The 16,719-nt window shown below is 42.3% G+C and overlaps 1 protein-coding gene and 1 long non-coding RNA gene across 5 annotated transcripts in view; one reads left to right on the top strand and one right to left on the bottom strand.

Annotated features, from left to right (window-relative positions):
* The window catches only part of LOC115075157 (transient receptor potential cation channel subfamily M member 7-like), a 251,239-nt gene that overhangs the window by 115,817 nt on the left and 118,703 nt on the right, over positions 1 to 16,719 (top strand). For all 4 annotated transcript variants that reach the window (XM_029575380.1, XM_029575377.1, XM_029575378.1 and 1 more), the window contains 3 exons: positions 1,750 to 1,887; positions 4,402 to 4,682; positions 10,445 to 10,673. In XM_029575380.1, the coding sequence (XP_029431240.1) occupies positions 1,750 to 1,887; positions 4,402 to 4,682; positions 10,445 to 10,673 (648 nt within the window). The remainder of the gene's footprint in view (positions 1 to 1,749; positions 1,888 to 4,401; positions 4,683 to 10,444; positions 10,674 to 16,719) is intronic.
* Positions 11,856 to 16,719, bottom strand: part of LOC115075158 — a 162,468-nt gene continuing 157,604 nt past the window's right edge. Inside the window, exon 7 of the long non-coding RNA XR_003852447.1 lies at positions 11,856 to 12,683. This is a non-coding gene — a long non-coding RNA (uncharacterized LOC115075158). The remainder of the gene's footprint in view (positions 12,684 to 16,719) is intronic.

Raw genomic sequence — 16,719 nt, forward strand, 5'->3', positions numbered from 1 at the left:
AAAGTCAAGAGGCCGCCAATGAAGAGTGGGTGACTCGCCAGAATGATGGCTACTGCCTGGACACAATACCCTTATTCAATAAACATACACATGGTTACTGTGACTCCAACATCACTCTAAGCTTCAACAGCAAGAGGAAATGTGGAAAAAAGGATTTGCACTCACAAAGCTGGGAGTAGCTGGCTTGTTACGGCGGTTACTACCCCAAACCAAATGTGCCTGATACTTCACTTTCGATGCACATCCAGCATAGCTCTCTGCTCCAACGGCAGGGGAGAAGAAAAACTGATACTTCACGCATACCCAGCATAGCTTCAACGGCAGGGGAGAAGAAAAAAGGATTCACACTCACAAAGCGGGGAGTAGCTGGCTTGTTACGGCGGTTACTACCCCAAACCAAATGTGCCTGATACTTCACTTTAGATGCATATCCAGCATAGCTCTCTGCTTCAACGGCAGGGGAGAAGAAAAACAACCAATAAGGGCTGTATAACATAGTCTGGGTTAAAACAAATAAGCATGGGTGTAGCTTGCTTATTGCGGCGGTTACTACCCCTACTACCCCCTAACTAATCAAGCTTGATATTTCACTTGGATGCAGCTCCATCACTGCTCTCTACATTAATGGTGGGGGAGGAAGGGAAATAGAACCAAGAGCTAAAAGAAACAGATAAGTATGAGAGAAAAAATGTGTGAAGCTTGCTGGGCAGACTGGATGGGCCGTTTGGTCTTCTTCTGCTGTCATTTCTATGTTTCTATGATATGTGTAACCCAACTCTGTTCCTGCCTTGGGTCCGTTCTTTCTTTTCAGGCTGCCCCCTCACTTGTTACAAACAAAACTACTACTTGTGCCTGTTGGCACTTACTTTGGTTTTTTGTTGGTCTCCTTTTATGTTGGGGTGCAACTTGTAGTTAGGGATTCACCCATGGGATGAGGACTGCTAGCCTGCTTGACCTTGGAGAAAGCATAGTTTCTACAGGTATTCTCCAAGGACAGCAGGTTAACACTCCTCACGAAACCTGCCCGCTACCCCACAGAGTTGGATTTCCACTACATGGGCTTTCTCATTATTGTTATTTATTACTCTCTTAATTCTATGATAAAAGCCTGCAGGGTGACGCATGGTATATTGCAAGTGTGAGCATGCTCACTGAGGCTCAAAGTTCTAGAAACTTTGACATGTTTTCCGTGCCGGGCTCTATCTGATGATGTCACCTATGTGTAAGCACTGACCTTCTGCTATCCTCGGAGAACATCTGTTATAGGTAAGCAATTAAACTTCAAGAATGAAGGAAAAAACCTTGGACGTTTGGATGCCTTGCATATCCTCTTTGCCACCATGAGCTTGAACAATTACTGATTTTTATTTTTTCTATTATTTAGATGCCGGTTATTTGCACATTTTCTATTGGAGGGTGGGGGGAGTACTCTCTTGGGGGGGGGGGGGTGGTTCTTTGTGCTCTGTGTATGTGCATGGTGAGTTCAGAGTCCTAGCTATCAGGCACTGATAGGCAAGTACATATTATTTATTTTTTGTGAAGACTTAATGGATTTGCACATAAAATAGCCCAAAAGTAAATGCATGTGGCAGTAACATGTACTTGCAACTATTAAGGAATTGCTTTATTATCTGCTTAAACAGTTAATTTATAACTGGATAAATTTATTCTATTTGTGCTGATAGTTCCACATCTTGTGCCTGAAAATTGGTTCTTAATAATCTTACAAGATTTTCTATAATATTGTAGAGATCAGGACGAAATGCTTCAACAAGTAGTACCCCTCAACTACGTAAAAATCACGAGTCCTTTGGCAACCGGGCAGAGAAAAAGGAAAAAATGCGGCACAATCATTTCATTAAAACAGCGCAACCTTACAAACCGAAGGTACTACTAGCCCTTGGCATCGATTCCCTTATGTTCCATTTCGGTGTACTTAGCCATAGCTCTTTATTATCACTTCCTGCTTTTTCAAGTTTGCTCTTGAGTATTAATCTAGGGCAGGGGTCGGGAACCTTTTTGGCTGAGAGAGCAATGAATGCCACATATTTTAAAATGTAATTCCGTGAGAGCCATACAAGACCTACCAAATTAATTTACTACAACCCCTACTCTCCTGATCCCCCCCCCCCCCCAAGACCTGCCAAATTAATTTACTACAACCCCCCACCCTCCTGACCTCCCCAAGACCTTCCAAAAGTCCCTGGTGGTCCAGCTGGGGGTCCGGGAGCGATCTCCTGGACTTGGGCTGTCGGCAGCCAATAGTCAAAATGGCGCCGATGGCCCTTTGCCCTCACTATGTCACTGGGGGTCGACCGATGGCGGCGGTAGCCCCTGTGACATAGTAAGGGCAAAGGGCCGTCGAAGCCATTTTGATTACTGGCAGCCGACGGCCCTTTGCCCTTACTATGTCACAGGGGCTACCGCCGCCATCGGTCGACCCCAGTGACATAGTGAGGGCAAAGGGCCGTCGGCGCCATTTGATAACTGGCAGCCGACAGCCCAAGTCCAGGAGATCGCTCCCAGACCGCTCCTGGACCCCCGCTGGACCACCAGGGACTTTTGGCAGGTCTTTGGGGGGGGGGATCAGGAGGGTGGGGGGTTGTAGTAAATTAATTTTGGAGGTCTTGGGGGGCGTCAGGAGGGTGGGGTTTTTATTAGATTTTTACTTTTTTATTAAAGATTTGTCTGCGAGCCAGATCTGGCTCGCGAGCCATTGGTTCCCGACCCCTGATCTAGGGAAAAGATTACCAGAACTGGTAAGAAATGTATTGCCCGGAGGAGAAGGGCCCTGCAGTTTCTTCTAGGATAACGAGCTCCACCTTCCTCTGTTAAAAAAAAAAAAAAAAAAAATCATTGGGCAGGAACTCTTCTGGATTGTGACTGTTTCAGTTCAGAAGACTGAGTCACAGTTTAGGTATTTTTGGACTGGATTTCTTTTGGCGGGGGAGGGGGAGAGGAGTTTGTTTTTTTTCTTTCCTTGATCCAAGATGAGAAATGTATGATCTGAAAATGAATTCATGTGAAAAAAAAAAATCAAAATACTACCCTCAAGCCTATAAGGTGCAAGAGCCATGCATAAAAGTAAACATGAAACAGGGTTATGAGTATACTTTTATGCGAACAGAGCCTTGAACACTTATGTAATGGACATGCATGTGCAATAAACTAGATTTTATGTTTGTAAATGACTTTGAATATTACCCCCAGAATCACCATCCAAATATCAACCCATTTCAAGTAAACCCAGCAGTTATCTGAAATTAACAGAATATCGCTTCTTTAGTGTTCTTATACTTCAGGTTCAAGCCAGGAAAATTTTGAGCAGTTGACGATACTGTAAACTGTCTATACCTCTGAGCTGTAATCTACTACCCCTTGTAAAAATTGTGCTATGTTTTATTGCTGCTGACTGCAGATCTTACCTGTTATCTCATTCACAATGGTTTATATTACCAAAGAAAAAAAGATCATGGATGATATTTCATCAGCTGCATCTTAACCTGGAGGCAGGCTTTCAGATCATTCCTCTTTCTGTCCCTGGTACTGCATTTACTCGGCACCCTACAGTCTCCTTGAGCCTAATCCTGGAGGATCATGAGACCTGGGGAGGGGCTCTGATGGGGAAAGGTGGGTGCCAGATATAAATTTCCTGGGAGGTACATTGTGCAGTTATTTCCTGCTATGGCGGCCAATCGTTTCCACCCACTCACCTTCCTATTTGAGCAAATCGCATATCCAGAATAGCTCCCTGCTTCAACGGCAGGGGAGAAGATAAACAACCAATAAGGGCTGTATAACATAATCTGGGTAAAAACAAATAAGCATGGGTGTAGCTTGCTTATTGCGGCGGTTACTACCCCTACTACCTCTAACTAATCAAGCTAGATATTTCACTTGGATGCAGCTCCATCACCGCTCTCTACATTAATGGCGGGGGTGGAAGGGAATTAGAACCAAGAGCTAAGAGAAACAGATAAGTATGAGAGAAAAAATGAGGGATGCTTGCTGGGCAGACTGGATGGGCCATTTGGTCTTCTTCTGCCGTCATTTCTATGTTTCTATGTTTCTATGAGTCTTTAGAATTTAGCATGTCTTTGATTAATATACCATGTGCTAGTTGTTTATGTCCTTATGTTGTGCATCGTATTTTGTTGCAGCTGTGGGGTATCTGAAGGATTCAGTAATTACACAAGAGGGATGGAAGTGTTTTAGCTAACCTGACTTTATAGACAACTAGTTTGAAATATTGCTTTAATTGTAAAATCCTCCTAGCAACCTTTAATCAGGTAGAATAAAGGAAGTCATCACTTCATTTTAGTATTGGGTTTTATTGCTGTTTAATTTGAAAAATCTCTAATAAAGGTTTATGTAAATGTATTTCTTCATTTTCTTAAAAAGATGGATACTGTTGCAGAAGAAGGAAAAAGGAAAAAAACCAAAGAAGAAATCTTAGACATCGATGACCCTGAAATGAAACGCTTTCCCTACCCTTTTAATGAGCTCTTGGTTTGGGCTGTGTTAATGAAGCGGCAGAAGATGGCTCTTTTCTTCTGGCAGCATGGAGAAGAGTCCATGGCCAAAGCTTTGGTTGCCTGCAAGCTGAATCGCTCCATGGCTTGTGAAGCAAAACAGAGCGATGTCATTGACGATACGTCTGAAGAGCTGAAGGAGCATTCCAAGTAAATTTTTCACTTGCATGTTAGGTTTTCATTTTATTTTTATTAAATTATAATTCACAAGAATGAGGAAGAAACATAAGCATATGATCTTATTTCTTTTGCTTTCTTCTTTTGCACTTTAGTAGTTTTTCTATAAAGTTTGATAGCCTAAGATTCAAATCTGTATTCATAATTATTGCAGTGTTTTACAACACTGCATTATGTTTCTATTGAATTACATGGCAATCTACAAATATCTATAAAATGCAAATATCATACATATCAAAGATAGTATTTTATGTTCATTAATTTTTATCTAATAATATAATCCAAACAGCCCCTTAAAAGTTTATATCTGTCAAACAATGAGCTTGTTCTTTTTTGATGACTTATCCAGGAATTTGCCAGACCCAACCATGCTTAGTATTAGAGAGGCAGATGTTTAGCAGTGAAAGAAGCAGAAGAGTTATCCGGCTAATATAAGCCAATTAGGTCCTTTGCTAAATATAGCTGGGTAAAGGTCTCTGGCACATCCAGACTTGGATAAATTATCAAGTAATTTTGAATATTGGAGTTTGCTGGATAACTCATCCGGCTTATGTAATGCCACCCCATAACGCCTCCAAGTTATCTGGATAAGAGTTCACTTTCATGCAGTTGGCAATTAATGCTTGAAGAAGCATTTGAAGGAGTGTTTTTTCTCTTGGGTCTTCTCATAATCTTGGATTTGTTTGGGTTTTTAAAATGTATTTGGATTATGGGTGTTTTGTAATTTGCTAAGCTTTGACATATTTGGCAAGGGGAGTGTTTAGCTGTAGGTTATTTTATTAGCTCATTTGTGTTTCATTTTAATACTGTATTGATATTTCTTCAGTAGATTGCTTTGTATCTGTTATTGTCAGTTAATCATGATTTGTTATTTTGGATGTACCATTTTATTGCTAACTTGCCTTGAAGTTGTATGCCAATAAGGCAAGAAATTGAATATGAGAAATCTGTCATGTAGAAGGAAACCTCATTTCTATAATGCTTTTAATTTTCAGGTTCATGCAGAATTTGCTTCAATTGAAGCCTTCCGTCAAGTCTCTTGCAGCATCATTTAACTTTAACATACCCAGCCGATGAAAGCTGCCTCTGAATTTTTCTAGACTCTTGTGAGCTCAAATATGTGATCTGGAAGGTTGCTTTTTTTTTCGATAGCAATCAACAAGCTTCAGCTCCTAGTGACTTATCTACTTTATACCAGTTTTCTTCTTAATAGCATGGTACTTCACACACATCCTACGTGCTCACTAAGAGTGTGTCAGATTTGTTCTTTAATCAATCACCCTTCCAGTATTTTTCTCTAGACCACATCTCCATAAGAATGACAAAGCGCTTCATTTGCTGGACTCAAGTCCATAGAAATTCCACCAAATTTTGTTTCTTTTGACCCTAATAGATCTGGGAGTGTGGTAACAAACCATACCATTTCTGATTGAATAGCAGATGCATCTTCTATTAAGCCCAGGCAAGCCTGACCTTAGAAGGGTATTGCAAGGCCCATAATGTTAGGGCCATACAGACAGTTAACCATCTAAGGTCTAATTCCATTGAGGAGATTTGCAAGACTGTGACCTGAAGTTAGTCCACATATTTACATCCGATTACTGGACATGAGCTCCTGATGGGATAATAGGATTAGAATATCCATTCTTCACAGTCTCTATGAAAGGTAGAGCCCAAATTCATCATTTCTAGGGTCCTCCCCCCCCCCCCCCCTTTAAAAAAAAAATTTTGAAAAAGAAATATTCTCCATCAACAAGAAGGACTGAATTAGCTATGACACCTGGGTGATATCTGATAGCACCAAAGAAACCCATCTCTCTAGCTCAGTTTTTCTACTAAGTATGCACTGGATTTCCCATGCATGTGCTGCCTCATAAGCCCCTTGGGCTCTTTGTCTGTTCTACTGCAGGAATGTGTGTTCGCTCATTCTTGCTCTCAGATAGTGTTGCTTACCGATGGCAATGCGATTTGCTACAAATGCCTGGGCCGAGTTCATGATTCTGCAAACTGCTGACTGCAGCTGGATGTCTCCCAGGTCCTGTAGAATTGGGTATTCAAGATAGCTGATCCTTTCCACGGAGCGGAGCTTCTTTGGAATTGAGCAGTAGAGCCTAGTCTAAGGCTCCCTTGCTCATAGTGCCAAGTTCTTGATCCACTGTGGCCAAAAGGTTAAGCAAGGTGCAAAAACATGGAGAAGTGGAACTTTTGTGCTGTCATGTTTCCAAATCTTACTCCCTTCAAGAGGCTCAGAAGCACCAAAGAAAAAGTGCCATTCAATGACTTCAATGCTCTTGGTGCAGTTGAAGCAATCATCGTTGATGGATCAATCCTTAATCCTGTCCAATGTATCTGGTGCCATTGACATATAGGGCTTCAGATAAGTCTCCATTGGGAGAAGTATTCTAATCTGATACTCCCATGTGGTTGGGGGGTGTTGGAGGATATGCTTTCCAGGTTCCTTCTTGGCACGGAAAACATCTTTATCCATGTCTCATCTCTTCTTCCTGGACCATAGACCTGCCAGGACGACAGATCCGAAGGTTCAGACCAGGAAGCATTCGCCTACCTTGCAGCTGGAAACCCCAGATCCTATTTGTTCAGTGGTAACCCTGGACTTTTGCAGAACCTGCAGGAGGAAGACTGGAGGCTGGTGCAGTCATCTCCGGAGGAAGACCTTATTCTGGTCTCTGAGGAGGATGTCTCCAACTCAAGCCCAGAAAACACAGAAATTCAGGGACCAGATATCGGAACTGGTTAAGAATTTCTTTACTTCTTAGATGGCAAGTGACAAGGAGAGCATCCTCCAGCCAGTCATGCCAAAGGTATCTGATCTACTCTCGCAATGGGAGGTCCCACTCACTTCCATGCCATGGGACATCCTAGAAGTAACCCTGGTGGCAGAAGTCAGCCCACCCCACTCAGGAAGGCCTTCCCTCTCCATGGAGGCGTCTAGCCACCATTCAAAGGGTCAACGTGGGGCTTGGCCAATCTGGACCTTCCTTGGGATTTTTCCCCTCTGCGATTATCAAGGTTCATCAGGTCAGAGATTTGTCGCTATCAAAGACATCTGCAAAGCTACAACTTGGTCATCTGTGCACACTTTCACATACCATTACTGTATGCACAGTCTCTCAAAGACAGATAGTAATGTTGGATAAACAGTTTTTGTGCAGCCTGGTCACTCAGTAGTCCACTCTCCATGGGAAAGCCGGGCTGCTTATTCAGTAAGAGTTTCACAGTGCATCTGTCAGCTTGTGATTCCCCAAGAGTCATGGTTAATTAACCATGCTTAATTGCCACCTGTCTCCTAGAGAGTTGACCACCTAGCTAAGTAATCTTGTGAGCTCTACAAATGGTCTGAGGGGCTCACAAGGTGGCCAGTGCACAGGAACTCCCACACATGCTTAGTATTAAAAACTATGTCATCGTTGTGTACAGAGAACCCTGTTTATGGTAAGCAAACATGCTTTCCCAATAAAAATATTTCTCATCTATTTATGATGGCTTTTATTTTCCTTCTTTTTGTAAAGACAAGCCTTAGCTAATGAGTCACATGTATTTGACTCATGAACTGCTTGTTTTTGGAGAAAGCAAAGTTTTTTACTTGTAACATGTGGTCTCTGAAAACAGCAGTTCACCAGTTACACAAACCCTTTTCATCTCCTTGGTGGTTCTTCCAGTCAAAGATGGGCAATAAAAGGCTTTTGTCATTTTTGGAAAACTCTGGACTTCTATCTGTTCACCTCCAGAAGTAGTCATATGACTCATCGGTGTGTCTTCGGAGAACACTTGTTACAAATAAGCAACTTTTCATTTTATTTATTTACAAGCATTTAGAAACCTCTTTCCAGATAAATGCACATCGCTTGGGTGGTTTTTTTTTTGTATATCAGCTAAAACAACATTCAAAATGCATAAAATCACCCCAAACCCTACCTCCATCTCTGTTCTTCCAGAATAAAAGATGGAGCTCAGCAGAGTCCCTTATGTAAAAGGGAAGGAGCCCTTGCTTCTAGTAATTCTTCAAGCTGTATTATAGTGTGTTAGGAGCACTCCTTTCTCCCTGTTGAAGAGAAGCTTTATTTTATCATTTTTTTTTTCTTTCCTTTGACATGTCTGAAAAATGTTCTAATTGTTTATCATGCACACACTCTGCACGATCCTCAGTGCATAGGAATTTAGTGTGTTGCTTCTTGCTTGCTAGTACTTGAAGTTTTAGGAAGAGAGAATCAGGAAACAAATTTGACCTTCTTTTCTCTAGCCTCTCTTGCTGATGTTGTAACTAACTGTAAGAAAGATTAAAAACACATCCTCAGGAAGTGAGAGAGTGGAAATATAGAATAACATGATTCTTTGAAATTCCAGCTAGGTAGCCGTCTTCTTAGAGCTGTTTATTTCTAGGTTCCATCAGTCCTTACTCCAAAGGCCTTTTTCCTGTATATTTCCTATTGTGATTTTTATAATGAGAATACTTACAAGTCCCATGACAGCACTCAGAATGGATATGTTATTTGCCATTTTATCACAGGATATCCTGTCTCAAAAGCCATGTTGTATTTACTAAGATATTCTGGATACAGTTTGTTGTAATATAAGCCAAGATTAATTGAAAAAAAAGTCACATCTGTAGAAACCTCTGCTCTTACTCAGCAAATAGTAATGCATCAAAATGATTTTCCTATAGGATACACATTGGACAAAGTTTATATGCATTTCTTTTTATAAGTGAGCACATTGTTGACTTGGATTTTCACATCTAGTACTCCTGGCTTAGCTTTTAAAGCATCTTCTCTTCTGAATTCTTTTGCCCTTTAATTTTATTATAGTGAGATACACAACATTTAAACTTTCCAAAAGGTAGGAATCAGCCAATGTATCACGAGACATATTTTGGGCCCAGATTTGGCAGCTCTTTTGTACAATGGTATTTTATTTCTATTTAGCATGCCTTTTCATTGGTAGCTCAAGGTGTTACATTCAGGTTTTTCCCTGTCCCCAGAGGGCTTACAATTTGAAGTTTCTGCCTGAGGCAGTGAAGGGTGAAGTGACTTGCCCAAGGCCAAAAAGAACATAAGAAATTGCCATACTGGGTTAGACCAAGGTTCCATCAAGCCCAACATCCTGTTTCCAGCAGTGGCCAATCCAAGCTTACAAGTACCTGGCAAGTACCCAAACACTAAGGGCCGGATTTTAATATCTACACCCGATATTGTAACATGTGCGCGTAGCCGCGCACATGTTATAAAATACGGGGTCGGCGCACACAAAGGGGTGCACACTTGTACACCTTGCGTGCACCGAGCCCTAGGGGGAGCCCTGATGGCTTTCCCCATTCCCTCCACATCCCCCCTACCTTTGTTTTGTTATTTACGCCTGCCGGCCGGCGATCCCCAGGCCCAGGGGCAGTGGAGAGGTCTCTGGCCATGCCCCTGGACCGCCCCTGCCCTGCCCATTTTTTCAAGCCCTGGGCCTATGCAAAATAGGCTCGGCGAGCATAACCCCCCCCCCCCCCCCCACGCATGTAAATCCACCTGGATTTGCGTGTGTAGGCTTTGAAAATCTGCCCCTAAGTAGATTCCATATTACTGATGCTAGTAACTATCTGGTCTGTTACTTTTCTGTATTTTTATGATTGAAAGACATTCCAATTTGCTACCTTTACAATGCTTCAGAGCTAGGGTTTCCCCTTCTAATTCAAGTGCTTTTTTTTTTTTTTTTTTTTTACTTGCCTTTAGTGAGTTTGGACAGCTGGCTGTGGAGCTTCTAGAACAGTCCTTCAGACAAGATGAAACTATGGCGATGAAGCTGCTGACGTATGAGCTGAAAAACTGGAGTAATTCTACCTGCCTTAAACTAGCGGTGTCTTCAAGACTTCGCCTGTTTGTAGCTCACACGTGCACACAAATGTTGTTATCTGATATGTGGATGGGAAGGCTGAATATGAGGAAGAACTCGTGGTTTAAGGTATAAGAATTTATATTTTAATTAAGTTACTGGTTTTATCCATTTGATTTATAGTGCTGATAGAAAATATTCAATACAAATTTTCTTTATCGTGCTCTGCAAACATTTTTTATTCTTTATTTCAGTTGAGAACTCTCTTGCTTCAGAACACCTTGAAGGAACAGCTTTTCTTTTGATGCTTTCTTATCTTATGCTTTTTTTTTTTAATATAAGGCACAGAAATTACAGTAGGAGGCAGAAAACAAGGCAAGTAACCATAAATCAGAAACATGTAGATCAGTACCCATACTAATCAGCTACTAAAACAGCACTAAAAAAATAACTCTAGACAGAGTATACACTAAAATATAGATGGCAGTTTTGGAACCATGCAAGCACTTTTTTTGTTCTTTTTTTTAAAGAGAAGCTACTCTTGCTGACAGTTTATTCAGATTTTCTACCTGTTGCGCTGTTAAGGTAGCAAATTAGAATGAAGAAGCAGTGTATGGGGAGCAGGCGCAAAGTATGCGCCAGAAAATATATTTGGTGATTGGAAAAAAAATGAGTGCGGGCATGCATGGCCCCCCTTGCCCCATCCTAACTAAAGTGCACCTACTTTTACCTATCAGGCCGATTCAGTAAAGTCCGTGGGAGAGCGGACGAACACCTGCTCTCCCGGCGCGCGCATCGGCCATTCGCCGGTGCGCGCGATACAGTATGCAAATTATGTGGTGTGGTAGAAACAGGCAAAAGGAGGTGCTAGGGACACTAGCGCGTCCCTAGCACCTCCTTTTGACCCGGAGCAGCGGCTGTCAGCGGGTTTGACAGCAGATGCTCAATTTTGCCGGCTTCGGTTCTCGAGCCCGCTGACCGCCACGGGCTCTGAAACCAGACGCTGGCAAAATTGAGCGTCCAGTTTTCGGCCTGACAGTCGCCGGCCCATTTTAATTCTTTTTTTTTTTCTTTTTACTTTTTTTTACCCTTTGGGACCTCCGACTTAATATCGCCATGATATTAAGTCAGAGGGTGCACAGAAAAGCAGTTTTTACTGCTTTTCTGTGCACTTTCCCGGTGCCAGCAGAAACTAGTGCCTATCTTAGGGCCATCAACATGCATTTGCATGTTGAGGGCGCTATTAGGTGCCGCGGGTTGGACGCGCGTTTTCCGCCCCTTACTGAATTAAGGGGTAAGGGAAAACGCGCGTCCAAGAGCAGGTTAACAGTGAGCTCCGTCGGAGCGCACTGTACTGTATTGGCCTGTTTGGAGGAGGGGGGATGATGATTTTCACACTGTGCGTTTACATGGGCAAACATGCATTTAACCCATGTTTCTGTATAAAAGAACTTATTTTGAAAAGGCTTAAAGGAAACTGAGCAAACAAAAATGCATCGAAAGATAAATCTGCAGGATACTGGGAATTTGTCACCCATGAATTTAATTCAGTCTTAAAGCTCTCCTGAGTCATTATATAATCTTGGTAAGAATTATGCTCAGATTCAAAATCGTGGTAAAGATGCCATGTTGTAACATGAAATAAAAAAAGGCACTTTCAAGAAAGACTTAAAGGGACTCGAGCAGAGTTGGTAAAGTGGGAATTTGAAAATTGCTAGCATTGGTTTGCTACCATTTGTGCAGCAGCAAAGATATGCAAATTAGAAATATGCTGCTGTTGAACCTCTGCTGAATTACCAATGGTTAGAGCTTTGCTTCTGTAGAACAGTCATAAACAAAGGTAATTATGTCAGAACCATATGGAACATTTTGCCCTTAAGAAATTTTAAATTTGCATTGAAAAATGATTTAAACAAACAGCCAAGAAGTTATGGGGAAAATAACCTTAGACACAATTAGCTAGGTGACATCAGATAACAAAAAAACAAAATTTACCATTTAGAAAGGTTCCAATTCTTTTCATTTTACCACCCCTAGCAATGTCCCTTTAAGGAGGTTCCTTGGTGTGTAAGATAATAATTTGAGAATTATTTTTCCAAGTTCCATGGCTATTCTTCCTTGGTCTGATTCCTCTTCATTCTACAGTTAAAACAAACAAAAAAAAAAAGATGAATTTAAATACAGTGACAGGCTTCTGGTTTGTCATCTAATTGGCACCTAAGGTGTAATAGTATTACTAATTATCAAATTGCTATGATTATGCAACATATGTTCTGTTTTCACATGGTAACAGCATTCATCAATACATTTTAATTATTTTCATAAACACAGGCATCAGCATAGGGATATTGAAAGACCATCATAACACCTGCAAACATAAAGACTGATTAGTGAATCATATGTTTACAAACGGGTCATAAATAATCAGCGGTCTTATAGTCACAAATGCTTTTTTTAATATATTATATATTTTTTGCATATAAAATAAGTGAAAGAATCACTTCTTTATAATGGAGGAGTGATGATTAAGCAGTTGTCAGCGTCATAATTGGTGCATCTCACATTTGGATTCCCTTCATTTGGTTATTTCACATGGTTAACCAACATAAATATTTGATGTGCCATTTAATATTTTTGGAGGTATTTCCAATTTTTCTAGTAAAATGGGTTTATAGTGTTAAATAACAAAGTAAGCAGGGTAATTCATTGTTTGCTTTTATTGTGCCATGGCATTGGTCTTACACCAAGAAATATATTTAACCTAAAGGATAGTACTTGCAACATGTGATATATAACTTTGTAAAGATTTACCTGTCTTCTTAATCTTGCATTACCAATGATTTGATAACAATATAAGAAAATACAAAAAACAGACTTAAGGTATTTGCTTATACTTATAGGCAAATGTTACAAAATAAATTATTTTAACATCATGTCTGCCAGATCATTAAAATTTACATCAGTATAACAAAACTTTCCCTCTTGACTTCTCTAGTGATATCTTGGTCTAACATTGGTCATGGCATTCTTTAATGGAAAGGACTGTTACATTAGGAGAGATATTGAGGCTGAAGGAGATGGATTATAAAGTAGTGAGTTTCTGTTAATCACTGTTCAAAAGGAATACAAAAATTAGTCACAGGCACCTTTTTCAAAGTGGGTATGTGTATGTATGTGTGGAGATTTTATAACCTTAGATTGATAAATATATACATAGAGAGATGTGCTTATTTATATGATAGACAATGATTGAAGCTTAGAGATTTTTATCCTAGGTTCTCTGTATGTATCCAGATCAGACTTCTGGGCTTTGCCTCCCTTCCAGCAAATTGAGACAGAGTTTTGCTGATACTGCCACATAATCTGGTGTGCCACCTGCAGACCCTCAGTATTTCTGTCTCCAGCAGATGGTAAATGTGCAAAACCTGCAGTCTGGAAATGAATTAAAAAAGAAATAAATAAATAGAATTTAAGAAGATTTCCTCCTTGGAGGTTGGCATTCCTGGTGGGGGGGTCATCCCTCCTGGTACCGAGGTGGATGATCAGGGGGTTGGGGACCCTTTTAAAGCTTGGTCCTTTCGTCATCTGGGTGGAGATTGGGGCGGCAGCCTTATAGGGGCTCGGCAGCAGCAGCTCATGTTGATTTTTTTTCTCTACTGAAGTCCTCTGGGTGGCTGCCTGCTCAAGTGATTAGGCAGGCTTTAGACATGCCACGTGGCAGTGAATGCTCCACGTACGGCAAGGCGTGCATGCAGCTGTCCCGGGCTGGTTTCAGTTCCCACTGCCTCTTTGGGGGAGAGGGCAGCTCAAGAACATTGGCAGTGGTGTTGGGAAATCAGCGAGAGTCTGTAAGGCTCACAAGCAATTCTACTGCAGCAGCGGGCCACTTCCCAATTTAGTGTGGAAACGGCAGCCAATTTGTCTTTCCTCATGGCTGCTTCTGAAGCAGTGGGAGGGAGGGGGATCTGCCTCCTCAGTGGTCCCTGGCCGATCAGAGCCCCATGGAGGGCCAGGAGGCCAAGGGATCAGTCGGGGAGGATGAGGACCTCCTAGGGGAGGATTATGATGATCCTGCAGCTTTTTCGTCAGATTTTGTTTTATTGCTGCACAAAGCGTGCCAGCAAAGTCGCGAGGTGGCATGTTTCTGGGCGTGAGGTGTCTATGGGTTCTCGGCCTAGGAAGAGATCGAGTTTTGCAGACTAATGTGCGACAAGGATTCAGTGAGTCCTTGGTAGGTCTACTCAGTCAGACACGGCAGATGAGGCCTCAGAGGATTCGGAGGATGGGGGGATCCTCCAACGGATGACCCTTCTGAGATGGAGCCTTCTCTGGATGGACGGGATACAGAGGAAGGGCTGGGTCAAGCCCCTGCTGTGAAGGAGGACGATCCTAAGGTGGTTCATCTGTTCCACAGGGAAGAGCTGTGGCCCCTGGTCCCCTATGTCCTTAAGGAGCTGGGGGTTAAGATTCCGTGGGAAGAATCTGATCAGGAGAAGGTGAATCCAATCATGGATGGCTTAAGAGGTCCAGTGAAAGCTTTCCCCTTCCATAAGTCGGTCAGGGAGTGGGATACTCCGGAGACCAGCTTAAAGGTTGGCAGAGCGATGGATAAGTTGTATCTTTTACCAGCGGACACACTCAAGCTGTTAAGACTTCCAAAGGTGGATGCCCCAGTTTCTGTGGTCACCATGAAGACAATTCCGGTGGCCAGTTCTGCAGTGTTAAGATTATGTAGGACAGGAAGCTGGAAGTCCATCTCAAAAAGATTTTTAAGCTGTCTGCCCTAGGCATTCGCACTGTGGTTTGCAGCATTTTTATGCTTTCTGCTGGTCTGCATTGGGTACAGCAATTGCAGGCAAGAAAAGCAATGTCTGCTTCAGAGGCAAAGTAGGCTGAGCAGCTAGAGGTGGTGGTGGCCTATGGAACGGATGCATTATATGACCTCATCAGGACTTCCTCCAGAACCATGTCAGCAGCCTCGGCCAGGAGACTCCTTTGGTTATTAAACTGTTCGGTGGATGTTTGGTCCAAGTTTTGGTTAGGAGCATTACTTTTTAAAGGAAAACTGCTTTTTGGAGAGGACTTGGAAGAGCTTGTGAAACATCTATGGGAAAATAAAGGGCATAGATTGCCAGAGAATAAGCCAAAAGGGAGAAAAGGATCATTTCCTCCGTGCTTTTGCTTTAGGGTGAACAGACATTTTTGGCAGAATAGGACTTCTGGGGGAGCCCAGAGGCAAGGTACTGGGAGACAGCAGTGCTCGAACCAGTCATTTCGAGGTCGAAAGCTGAACCGAGATGATTCCAGCCAGGCTGCTGGTGGAGCCAATTCCACCCAATGAAGCAAGACCGGTCCACTCCTCGATGCCGGTGATAGGTCGGTTGACTTTTTACGAGGAGTGGACCAAAATCACGACAGACAGGTGGGTCTTAAGTGTGATAAGAGAAGGTTACACTTTAGAATTTTCTCATCCTCTAAAGGACTTGTTCATGGTCTTCCCTTGTGCTTCCATTGCAAAAAGGCATATGGTGCAGGAAACCAGCACCCGCTTATAGATGTGGGGAGCTATTTTTCCTGTTCCTGCAGAGGAGTGGGGGATTGGAAGGTATTTCATTTATTTTGTGGTTCCGAAAAAGAGGGGACCTTCCATCTAATCTTGGATCTAAAAGTAAACATGTCTCTCAAAGCTCCTCGTTTTCAAATGGAGATTCTGTACTTAGTCATTGCAGCAGGATGCAAAGGTGAGTTCTTGGCATCTCTGGATTTGACAGAGGTGTACTTGCACATAGCGATCCGACTGGATCATCTGAGGTTGATGATCCTCAGGACACACTTTGTTTTGCACCCTTCCATTCGGATTGTCGACTTCTTCAAGGTCATTCACCAAGGTGTTGGTCGTGGTGGCGGCAGCTCTCAGAAAGGAGGGCTTTCTAGTTTACTCATATCTGGACAATTGGCTTATTCGGGCAAAGTCAAAGGTCCTTGGCAGGCAGGCAGTGGCGTTTGTGCTACAGCGGTTGAGATCCCTGGGTTGGGTAGTGAATTTGTCCAAAACTCATCTTTCCCCTACTCAGATATTGGAGTTCCTGGGGGACACATTTTGACACCAAGATTGGGAAGGTGTTTCTCACCAGGGAACGCATTTACAAGTTGCAGAGGCAAATTCACAGTTTGT

Source organism: Rhinatrema bivittatum, chromosome 13, assembly GCF_901001135.1.
Source record: "Rhinatrema bivittatum chromosome 13, aRhiBiv1.1, whole genome shotgun sequence".
In the NCBI taxonomy this organism is placed as follows: Eukaryota; Metazoa; Chordata; class Amphibia; order Gymnophiona; family Rhinatrematidae; genus Rhinatrema; species Rhinatrema bivittatum.